Below are 12,517 nucleotides of genomic sequence, written 5' to 3'. Positions count from 1 at the left end.
TATATATAGCTTTATGGGTCAAGAAGCCAAAATTATGCTTCTCGACCCATCTCGACCCACGCGACCCATCAAAATTGGGTCGCGTGGGTCGAGTATAATCGCGACCCAATTTTGTGACGAGTTATAACTTTCGACCCAGTTTTGATTGAAATTGTTATAATCCTTAGCACATAAAATTAAATTACCAAATTGAGTGTACTGCACCAAATATTTTATCTTTTTCTCATTTAAAAATGATACAATCTTCTTACAGATTTCAACATATCTTGATCCTAAAGATAACTTGCATTCAAAATTTTTTTATTAATTATAAAAATTTAAAATTAATGGATCGTGACGGGTCGTGAAAGGGTCGTGAAATCTTCACGTCACGAACCACGTCACGACCCCGGGTGAGTCGTGAAGCCCACAACCCTGTGCTTCACCACCCAAAGTTTGGGTCGTGAAGCACTTGTGCTTCACCACCCAAACTTGGGTCGTGAAGCACACTCGTGAAGAACAAAGTGCTTCACAGTGCTTCACGACCCAAACTTTGGTCAAGTGCTTCACGACCCAAACTTTGGGTGGTGAAGCACAATTTGGGTCGTGAACTGCCCAGGGTCGTGAAGCCGTGGGTTGTGAAAGCCGTGCTTCACGACCTAGGGTGAAGCTCGTTGACTCTGACGAGACCCAATAAATTTCATATCTCAAAATAAATTTATTAACAATACGTGGTTTTCTTATTAGATTTGTTGCAGATGAATAACTTGTAGACTCGTGGTTAATTGTTAGCCAAAAAATGAGAGGATGGAAGGTTGAGAAGAAAAGGATTTTTTGTGAAGACAAGGAATGATATGAGATATAGGATTGAGTCGGGAAAGATGGAAAAATTTAGTCGAGTAAGTTTTTTTATTTAATTAAATCATAAATTTTATTATATATAAAATTAAAATACACTAATGAAAAAATTAGTTCTTAAACAAATTTTAAACGAAGGATAAAAAAGTAAATTACATTCACTCCCTTTTTTTTAATAAACTCTTCGGTGACTCCCTTTTTCCTCATTTTCCCCAGTTTACTCCATGTATTCAAAGAGTCAACTCCTAACAGCTCTCAACGATTAAAAGAATTGCAGTTTACCATTGGAAAATGAAAAATAAAAATCTCGTTTTGCATCGAATACAAGGTGACCGGTATGAAATCCCGATAAACCTCCGATCTAAATCAACGAATTAAACTCCAAAAACAACATTTCCACTAAATCCACGAAACTCAAACCACCAATAGTCGTACACAAAAACCAGCAGCAGCGATACCAAAGCTTACACTCAAATTCATAAACTAAAATAACCAGAAACCAAAAATAGAGAATTAGAAACATTCAATACCAGGGGGCGTAGAACTCAACGAGAGCTCCTCGATCTTGACCAACCTCTTTCTCAAAATTCTCCTCGGTCAACACGACAACATCGTCGGCAAACGCAAGAGCAAACAGGCACAGTATCAAAGCGAATACCAAGCAGATCCACAGTCTAGCCATTTTTGTGTTCTCAAATAAGCAAATTTCAGTTTTCTCTGGTCGACGAAGAAACTGGAATGAAAATGAATTTATATAACAAACAGGCGTAGACTTTTCGGACCCTATGTTGACCATAGTTGAGCCCGGGGGTGTGCCAAAAGCTGGCTCAAGGACCCAAGCATTTTTATCGTGGTGGGCTACATAACATAACCATTTATAATAGGGCCAATGGTCTAATTTACGACAATCTAATACATGACAATGAAACTTATGTTTTGATATCAAGTCAAGATCGAGACTTAGGCATTCGTTCCTCTTCGACTTAGTTTTTGAGATTGAGTTAAGTCCAAATGGTAATCTTAATACAGAAGAATTGCAAAAAAAAAATTTCAAACCCGACGTGAACATAAAACAATATGATAAGTCTAAATTCAAACCCGAATCAACCTGACTAACACGACAAAATCGATTTGATTTTTATCATTCTTATTTTATTATTTTATAGAATTATAAAAAATCAAAACATATAAATGTATAATAATAATAATAATAATAATAATAATATTTTAATTTAAACATATGTTAATAAAATCTAATTATATACGAATGTCGAATGTCGAATTATGTAAAACAAAGTTTTAGATAGGATCCCTTAAATCCCAACAAATAAAAGAGTTTAGGTACTCAACAACATAAAAAATCTCAAAACCACAATTAAATGAAGTCTCTGAAGTAAAAACATAAGAAGAAGGACAAGAACTAAAAGATGTTGCAAGAAATTTTAACTTCGTGCTCGGTTTCTGTGCTCCGAATTGTCTTTTTTCTCTCTTTTTTCTCTTTGGCTGCTGATGAACTCTCTGAAAATTATCAAAGTCTACCCAAAAAACCTATGATAGGGCTTTTCTACGTATTTAGCCTCAAGAAAGTTGGAAAAAAATCAACCAAATATTTTTCCTTGTAGATCGTTCTGGGGCGGCTGGAATTCCAACCCCAGCCCAACCTCCGCACACATTTTCTTCTTCATTCTATTCGGGCGTGCTAGGACGATTGGAATTGCTCGCCCCAGTGCATTGTTCTCTCAAATCATCTTTGTTTTTCTTATCGTGCGAGCTAAGGTGGTCATATTCACCTGCCCCAGCGCGTTTGGCTCGAATTTCGGGTCTATTTCTTCATCTGCTCGTTGAGACGGACCTATTTATCCGCCATAGCTCGCCTTTCTCGACTTTGGCCTCTAAATCCATTTTTCTTGATCACATTTCCTACAATTCAACTCAAACACATGAAAAAAAAATCATTATGCATGACTTTTAATAAAAACAACTAAATATAGACGCAACCTAAACGAAATATGCATGAATGTGACTCGAAATGACATAATAAAACGCTCAAAAATGGCGCACATCATATAAAAATTGTTAAGATCACACACTTACACTCGGCCAAAAGCTATAACTGTTAGTCAATACGCAACTCTATTTTCTTATACTCATGAAAATGCAGAGTGCATCTATTTGGATGCTAATGAGTTGCGCTGTTAGATCCACGAGTCTAGGTAGATGCATGTCTATCTGCTGATGTTGTCTCATATCCTTATAAATCAATCTTACCATTTTCCTACCATCGTTCCTGTCTCCAGCAGAGACAATATTATCCGTTAAGATCTAACGTAACTCTTTTACAGGTAACCCAGTCAACCAAATCAAATGGCACAACTTTGGCAGGTTGACGCGTGAGAATTTCGTAGAATATCACTCATCTGAATACTCGTGCACGTTTAATCCATTTAAATATGAATTAATTAAATATTTTATTTGTGAATTTTTCACTCATGTTTTTTGTGGAACAATATTTATGAAAAATGATATTTTTGGTTATGTAGATTTGTCTATTTGCGATTTTAGTCTTCTATATTTTTAAATTTCAGTCTTATTCTGCTATTTTTGTGCGTGTGACAATTTTGGTTAATTTTTCAACGTGACACTAGCGAGACACTGCTGCGGCATGATGTGGAGCTGACGTGTGTGGTGCAATATCATTACTCTCAATAAAATAAATAAATTTTCCAAGAAACAGAAAATACATGATTAAAATGAAATTTGATTACATAGATGACTAAAATTATAAATAAATAAATAAATACACATGATCAAAATTGTAATTTTTCTTATTATTCAAATGAGAGTAATCGTGACAAAATAAGTATTTAAAAAAAAATGGTTGAATCTCATGAAAAATTTATAAAAAATTATCATTGACATGAAAAATTGTTTATAAATTATAAAAAAACTAAATTTTATGTATAAATATTTTAATTTATTATTTAAAATTGTTTAAATATTATTGAAATACAATATGATTAATAGTAGTATTACGATTCAAATTTATCATTTTTTATATGAGAAAAAATAGATAATTTAGTTAAATTTTAAAGTTGACCCTATTTGACTAATATATATCAATCCATTAATAAAAATTCATATATCAATGGATATTTAATTAAGTTCGTCTTTAAAAGGATTTTTTTACTCATTTAATTTGGTAGGAGCATATTGTTTTCATATTTTTTATTATTTCATTTCTTATAAATATATTCCAAATATAGGAATAATTGATTTTAATTTTATTTCGTAAGTAAATGAAAATACTATATTTATATGTTAAAAGGAAATTTCCATATAAATGTGAATCCGGTGAAATCTGAATTTTGGTTTTTTAAATAAAATGAATTCATCAATGAAAATGTATTGTTTTTTGAAAATTATTTTGATTTTCGATTTATTATTTGAATTATTTCTTAATAATTCATTTTTATAGAAATCAATTCAAAATTATTTTCTCAATTGTAAAAATATATAGGGGTCAATTGGAATTTACAGAAAAGCCCCTGTTTTCCCCCAATGAAAATTCAATCAATAAACTAGTGCTCTGTCTGTCTGTCTGTCTGTCTCATGATTCTTCCCCAATTTCATCCCATCGATTATTTGCCCTAATTTGATTCTGTTCATAGCTACATTCGATTTCAATTCACTGGGAATTCTGTGTAAATACAAGTTTTGAACTTCATAATGGCTCAATCCGGCAATGTCGTGAGTCCCACGCTCTTGTATATCCATGCTCGCCAATCATGCTTAATTTATCAATTCATGTAATATTTTTGAGCTGATGGGTTGGTACTTTACGTGTAGGCTGCTGGAGTTGACAACACTTTTAGAAAAAAATTCGATAGAGAGGAGTATCTACAACGAGCTCGCGAGCGTGAAGACAAGGTTTCTCTTTTAATTGACATAAGCACAATTAATATTGCGCTTTTTTTATATGCTTCTTATTTTGCACTCCACTTGATTTTGATATGCTCCCTCCACTTGATTATGGTGATTTGCTTATTCATGTTCTTCCGTGCAGGAGGCTCAGGGCAAGGCAAAGTCAAAATGTAAGAGTTTGGTTTTCGTGGTTATTTGGTTATTTTTTTATTCATGCTTTGATATGAATGATATGCACATTTCGAGTCGAGTCTGTGCCAAACTCTAAGGAAAAATTCAACTCAATATATTTCTCAATGCCTCAAACTTGTGTTCTGTTACAATTTGTATCTCCTAAATTAGTTGCAAAAGAAGAAATGAATACAGAAAACGTGAGGTGGTTATTTTGTTGAGGTCGAACCACGTGGTTTTGTTCCCATGACGTCATCTTCAGTCCACGCAGGTGCTCGCCTAATTCTCGAAGCTTCTCATCCCGGTTTAAGGCTTGAGTATTTCTTAATGGGCTTGCTGCTGCTCAAAGTTTGTTGCTCCATGAGTTTTGGCCTCAAGTCAATTTCTATTGGGCTATTACTCCTCCCATCTTTGAAATATACCTTGCCCTCAAGGTGCAGCTACGAGTAAATGGAGCAAAGTTCATGAAAGTTTTTGCTTGTTGTGTCTTCTGGAGGGTTATTCGACCTTGGCACCAAATTATGCTCCCTGTGTTCTGGAATCTGTTCTAAAGAATTGTCCAACTCTATCCCTGGGACAAACTCTTTGTTATGTGCCCCTGCCAGAACCCCACTTGAGGTTTACAAACACTGATAGGCTTCTCGTTCAATAAGGCACATAATTGAGTGTAAGAGACAGACTCAGGCTTCGGTCTTTTGTTACCCGTCATGCATTTTTGTCGGCCATGCCACGAGAATTCCATTGTTAAGGCTCCATGGTCATGCAAACAAGGCCCTAGAGTGTGGAGCCATTGCATTACCACTTCCACCCCCCAAATAGGTAGAGCATACAAATCTATGAAAAATCCAAGTCCCCGCAGAACTAATAGAACCTTCAAACATTTTTTTATCACACCAGAGGTATTGCGCACTTCCCATATATACCCGAAATTGCTTGGTTATTGAGCATGGAAGTCCCAACTTCTCAACCAACCCTTCTCGAATGAAATTGTTTTGACTACCGTATCAATTAGGACCTCAATTGGAACCTGCTGGTAAGTTGCTGTAATGTGGTAGATTTGATGATTTCAGGCTCTTGCTAGAGCGTGCAAGCTGACCACAACTTCTTCCTCACTTTCTATATTTCTCTTCTTATTTTTATAGAACTGCAGCCCTTCACGTGGTTCATCCACTTCAGCTCCCAAGAGGACCATCACCCGATTCTTACAGCGTTGATTGACTTTATACTTCTCCTCACAACTGAAACAAAGCCCCTTGTCACGCCTTTCCTGAATCTCTGTAGGGGACAATCTCTTAATAGGAAATTTAGTTGTTGCTGAGGCTTAGGTGGAGTATTGTTGGGTTGGGTTGGGTTGCTGAATGCAATGACCTTTCCCCGTGTATGGCAGCCCTTGCTGCTGCCTGCTACCGCTTTTCCGTGTATCGGCGTCATCGAACCATTATGCATTGTATCCTTCTCATCACGCCTCTAAGATTGTTGTTCCTTTCTTCAAATAGCTGTGCTTTAACCATCGCTTCCACAAGGCTTCTTGGCGACAAGATCAACAACTCTCTGCGGATTTCAGGTTTGAGGCCCCAAATAAAAAAATTGATGAACAATGGCTCGGGAACTCCGATAATTCTATTCGTTAAGCCTTCAAACTCTGCTCGAAATTATGCAACACTTCCTGTTTGCACCATTTTCGTAATTCTGTCAAAGGATCATCATAGATAGAGGATCCAAATCGCTCTCTTATTTCCTCTAGAAATCTGCCCCAATCAACTAAAGCCCTATTCCGATCCATCCATTGATACCAAGATGCTGCCTCCCCTTCCAGAATGAAGGCCACCACTTGCAAACGTACATCAGGCGGAATGGAATGTAGAGTGAAGTATTTCTCAACTTTGTAAATCCAATTGTGCACCTCCTCACCATTAAACCTTGGTATTTCCATTTTAATCCCTTCATGTAATTAGCAAATTCAGGGTCGAGCATAGTTACCTTGCGACTGGTCTCCATCTCAGAATTGAAATCCCTTGGCGAGTTGAGCTTGTTTTCAGAGGAATCTGGTAATTTCTGATTCAGTTGCCCAAAACAGAGGCCCATGGAAGACATAAACTGCTCCAACATGGTGGTGTAAGTCGCTAACTGAGCATCAGTGTGTAGCTTAAAGTTTGTCTTGAGTTGCCTCATCGCCTCAGCAACATCTTCGTTCCTCACGATGAAGGATCAATGAGAGCACAAGTGATATTAATGATATGCACACTTCGAGTACGTGTCAAACTCCAAGGAAAAATTTAACTCAATAACTTTCTCAATGCCTCAAACTTGTGTTCTTTTACAATTTGTATCTCCAAAATTACTGGCGAAAAAAGAAATGAAAACAGAAAACACGACTGCATAAGGTGGTTATTTTGTTGAGGTCGAACCACGTGGTTGTGTTCCCACGACGTCATCTTCAGTCCACGCAGGTGCTCGCCTGATTCTCGAAGCATATCCTCCCAGTTTAATGTTCTTGGGCGTGAGTATTTCTTGACGGGCTTGCTGCTGCTCAAACATCCCTCTTGCGGTCCCTTCTCTAATTTGTTGATCCATGAGTTTTGGGCTTAAGTCAATTTCTATTGGGCAATCATGCTTTGTTCTGTTAATAACAAAACTGGTTAATATATTGGGTTGGTATGTTGTTCTATAGTTTGATATTTTGGATTGATTGTTGCTTTCACGCAGCACGGGGCCCCATAGTCCAGCGGAAACCTTTGAAGCACAGGGATTATGAAGTGAACCTTGAATCACGCCTGGGAAAGACCCAGGTTAGCGTTAACTTCTGTATTTTGAGATTCTTACTCTTCTTAATGTCAGAATCAAGATTCAATTGTTTTCCTGATGCATAACTAATAAGTGGTGCGCGAATGTTGATACTTTTGGATGTGAGATTTGTAAATGTTGGTTCCTGAAAATCAGTGGCACTTTTGTTCATCATGTGGCTGATAGTAAAACATAGATGGAGAAGATTTTTGGATGCCTAAAATTCTTATTCTTATTGTTTTCCTGTCACAATATTGGCATGCCTAGAGCAAAAGTTTTTTTTTCTTTTTAGGGATAAATAAATCATACAGAACCCCTATTAACAGATCCATAATGACGCCGTAGGATCTATTACGACAACTGAACAAACAATTGTCTCCTTTCATAAAATGATTATACTGTCATTTCAAGTGTTCACTTTTCTTCTCCATTCTAATCTCACGTTTCTTTGGGGTTGATACATTTGAAGTGATGTAAAAGAATAGGCAATGTCAGGATTCAAGTGCGCTTGACTGTAACAGGTGTAGAAATCACACATTTTTCTTTACTCTTTTATAATACTACTGATATTATTATATTATTGTTCTTCTTTCTCCATTTATGATTAACATTATCTTATTGGAGAAGAATACACATGTTATGGTTAAAAGTTATGAAAGTTTAATTTGATGGATTTTTATTTTCCCTATATTTGAAGTCAGCTCGCTCCTTTTCTTGTGGTTTTCCCTAGTTTTCATTGGAAAACAAAACTAGTTTTCATTGGAAAACAGCACAATATATTAGCATGCGCAAGTAGATATATATTTTGATGTACAGTGTTGTTTATTGTTTTTGCAGGTTGTGACGCCCATTGCACCTCTAAGTCAACAGGTAGCTATTCATAATTTCTCTTATTGTGCTTGTGTTGTTAGTATTGTCTTTTCTGGTAAAATTCATTCAGATTTTCCCTAGTTTATGTGAAAGTGGTGCAACTTAAAATGAATGTTGAATGGATGTTGCCTTCTTTTATATCTAATGAGAAAGGACTCCAGCTCTCGAGATTGTGTTGGGACACGACTTGAAATTTACTGAATGGATTCCCATGGGATTTGGACCCTCTATAAATTTTTAACAACTTAATGTTTTAAATCATGCGACTCATGAACGAGTCATCTTCACGAAATGAAAAGAATTTCACACGACAATTTTTTTGGGGCTGAAAATTTTTTCATGTTCAATTTTTTTGGGAGTGCTAGCATCTTTTCATATTCAATTTTATCGTTGAATTGATTAATTCATATGCAAATTGATATGCAAATTGATTATTTCTTTTAGTCCTCATTTATCATAACGAACTGTGAAATTTTCCGAAAAGATTGATAATTCATTTTTTTTACGTTCATCTAAATGTTTATGTGATGAAATCTTATTTTTAGCTATCTGCTTCTTGATATCTGTAAATTTGTTCGCCCCAGTTTGTTGATTCTATCTTCTGAAAATTGTGAAGAAATTTTGGTGTAGACTTAAATTTTCCGTGCTCTTCAGTTTAATTTTTGTTTTACCCCATCACTTAATCATTTTTTCTTTCAGGCGGGATACTTTTGCTCAGTTTGTGAATGTGTAGTAAAAGATTCTGCAAACTACTTGGATCATATAAATGGAAAGAAGCGTATGCCTTCTTCTAATTTACGATAAGATTTGTTTGTTTAGACTTCATCTGCTGTGATTTATGATTACTGGCATATTTTTGTATTCTTTTTCTTAGATCAACGAGCATTGGGTATGTCTATGCGGGCTGAAAGAGCGACTTTAGAGCAAGTAGGAGCCTTGAATTTTTTTTAAATCTATTGACGCTTTTTCTAGGTTATCCATTAAATGATTTCGATGTTCTGCGCTATTGCTTCTAACCTATATGTTGTCAATTTGAGCTAATTTATGAGTGATGATCAAGACCGTGTAACTTGAACCCCATTTTTCAAGTACCAACATGCTATACTTTCAGTGACAAAATGGTGTAAATACTGCATTATAATGGTCTATGTGCATTCTGAGACAAATCACACTTTTGTTTGTTTGTTCATATGGCCGTTTGTAGAATAGTCAAGGCATGACGACTCTATGGTTTTAATAGGGAGAGTGTTGGGTTGTTTCTCGACTCATTTTTTTTTCTGGAGGGTAGGATTGACCCCCTTCCGTGGAACTTTTTAAGTTAACTACATTACCCCAATCTCATATTTGAGCTGTTTTATTCATGGATAGATATGTAATTAGAGAACTGTAATAGTTCTACAAGTAGCTCATGCAATAAATTTTTTGGGGGTAATAAAGAGTGTTTGAATGATTTATTGTGGTCGACAGTTTCAATAATTGCCTTTTTGTTGTTGCTTTTATGTATGATATTTTTATCCTGATTTTTAAGGCATGATTGTACTTTGATCATCAATTGAAATGCATTGTGATGGACTACAAGGTGTGCTGCAATTTGTTGAAACAAAGGACCTTTTCTAGCGCTGATGGTTAAAACAAATGTTCATGTTTTGATCCCTGCATTCTGCAGAAGTTCAAGACATGAGTATCTTGAAATCTTTTTTCCCATGCTTCTTAAATGAGCCAGTTACCGGCACAGTGTCTATTCCATGCCCAAAAATGGAAATTCTGAACATATCACATAATAATTGTCTTATCTCTGACCGCAACTATATTTCTTGTGCGACTGACTGTATATGTTTTAATATTCCTTGGTAAACAGGTCCAGGAGCGGTTTGAAGTTCTCAAAAAGCGGAAAGATACTGGAGGGTTTTCAGAGCAGGGTAAGACTTAGAATGAAAGGGTTCAATTAGTATAATATGTCCCATATTTAGAATATACATATCCATTTGGATAATTAATATTTTTTCGCTCTTGGAACACTACTGGTCGAGGTGATCGGATTATGTGATAGATAAATTCAGTGATTATTTTGAGTTGATAACGATTAAAGACTGTTCTGAGTATGATGTTTGGTTTGTGGGGTAGATTACTGATAATTCAGGTTATCTTCGTACTCTGGCTGATATAACCTTCCAACAATGTATATCTGATAATTAGAATGAAAACCTATGCTGTACTCTAAGGTTTGGTCTCTTCGTATTGGCGAGGGGTATTTTGGTAAAATATGTTTATACATTCGTGCTACAGCTGAAATTTTTGTGAAAGATCAGCACCCATCATCTAATATTTCATCACATGAATTACGTGTTATGTGACTGGGCTTGGTTTCGTATTTTCCCATTTTGACCCCACAATGTGAAGATATGTATGCCACTGTCATATTATCTGATAGTTGAAATATGAATGTGAGTGTATTGCATCTTTTAGAGATCCTTTATAAAAAAAATCAGTCAACTTGGGAAAAGTTGTAGGGGTGTCCTATTTGCGACATCTATGTTGCCGTTATCAATTGAAAAGTGTGAGGACATCATGTACGAAGTTCTGTGAAGCAGATAGATGATTCAGTGCATTTCTTTCATTTACCGGAATTTCATCTTCTTTATGGGCTTGATATGAGTTCCCAAATATTCTAATTTCAGCAATTGCGACCCCACAAATCAGGCAACACAACAATGCAATTGATGATTCTTGTATGGAAGTAATCTAAATCTCTTTAACATTGTTATCAATATTCACACATCATATTGAGGTATTGATTCTCTTTTTGCCAATGGGCCCTTTATACCTAGAATGTGTGAAAATCAAGGAAATAGCACCTCCGTCCTGATAAGAAGGTTTGAGTTGAATGCCTTTGGTATTGTCTTTAATTTTTCGTTAGCCAATGGTGTTATATTTATGTTATCGGAGTTGACGGTTGCTTGTGCTTGTGTTTGCTGTGCCTGACTTTTTAATCTATATAGTTAGCCCCTGATGATGAGTGACTTGCTTATAGTACACTCTGACTGTTCTCATTTCAGATTTTGATGAGAGAATCCTGAAACAACAGCAAGACGAGGATGAAAGAAAGCGCCTAAAAAGAGAAAAAAAGAAAGAGAAAAAGGTTGTTGCTCAGTCTCACTCTTGTTACTTCTGGTATGATTATCCACCCTATTACAATCACTAACTGTATATCAAAATCCCTTATTCAGAAAGACAAAGGAGTAGAGGAGGAACCTGAGATAGACCCTGATATCGCTGCTATGATGGGATTTGGGGGCTTCGGGTCGTCGAAAAAGTGATTTAGGAGTTATTTGTTGTAGTATGAGGATTACTGTCATAAATTGATCTCTCTTTGCGGGCTTTCTAGCATCTTTGTGCAGAGTTTCTACTGCATCGTCTTCGAACAAAGTAACTGTAATGGCCTTTCCTTACCCTTTAATGGTGCGTTATTGTAGTCTTATTCTTCTAATAATTCTCCTTTCCTTTTTGTTTTTACTTTTTCACTCCTCTCAGGGAGATTTGAATCAATGGCGCACGTTATTGCAAGCTATTTTTATTTTTAAAAAATTCATACTTTTAATAATGATCTAGATATATACTTATGATCTAAATGAACCAAAATTCCAACTGAAATTTAGGACAAATTCATGTTTTTGATTCACAAACAAGAATGATAAAATTTCAACTAATTTAAGAAGATGAAAAAAGAGGAGCAAGTCAGGATTTAGTCGGCGATTTTATGGACAGTAGAGAAATTGAGATGCACAAGTTTCTATAAAGAAGATGAATTTCACGTGATTTTTCATATGTAATTTGGGGTATTTTTGAATTTTTTAGGTGGTTACAGAGTTCCAAATAAATTAAATTAAAATTAAGGAGTCCTTGCTATACCGTCTAGGCTAAGGATGTAAATGAA

At 35.6% G+C, this 12,517-nt stretch overlaps 2 protein-coding genes across 2 annotated transcripts in view; one reads left to right on the top strand and one right to left on the bottom strand.

The window, feature by feature from the left end:
- The window catches only part of LOC140985379 (protein disulfide-isomerase like 2-1-like), a 5,891-nt gene extending 4,260 nt beyond the window's left edge, over positions 1-1,631 (bottom strand). Inside the window, exon 1 of the mRNA XM_073453232.1 lies at positions 1,368-1,631. Within this exon, the coding sequence (XP_073309333.1) occupies positions 1,368-1,519 (152 nt within the window). The 5' untranslated portion in view covers positions 1,520-1,631. The remainder of the gene's footprint in view (positions 1-1,367) is intronic.
- A 2,787-nt stretch (positions 1,632-4,418) lies between these two features.
- LOC140984989 (uncharacterized) lies at positions 4,419-12,151 on the top strand. Its single transcript, XM_073452704.1, has 10 exons — positions 4,419-4,584; positions 4,684-4,764; positions 4,901-4,928; positions 7,636-7,718; positions 8,551-8,583; positions 9,283-9,361; positions 9,458-9,510; positions 10,442-10,502; positions 11,640-11,722; positions 11,811-12,151. The coding sequence occupies exons 1-10, from the start codon at positions 4,564-4,566 to the stop codon at positions 11,898-11,900; spliced, it is 612 nt and encodes a 203-aa protein (XP_073308805.1). The 5' UTR covers positions 4,419-4,563; the 3' UTR covers positions 11,901-12,151.
- The last annotated feature ends 366 nt before the right edge of the window (positions 12,152-12,517 follow it).

This window comes from Primulina huaijiensis, chromosome 9 (genome assembly GCF_012295235.1).
Source record: "Primulina huaijiensis isolate GDHJ02 chromosome 9, ASM1229523v2, whole genome shotgun sequence".
Classification (NCBI taxonomy): Eukaryota; Viridiplantae; Streptophyta; class Magnoliopsida; order Lamiales; family Gesneriaceae; genus Primulina; species Primulina huaijiensis.
Note: the sequence above shows the minus strand (reverse complement) of the source record. Positions and strands in the feature narration are given on the sequence as shown.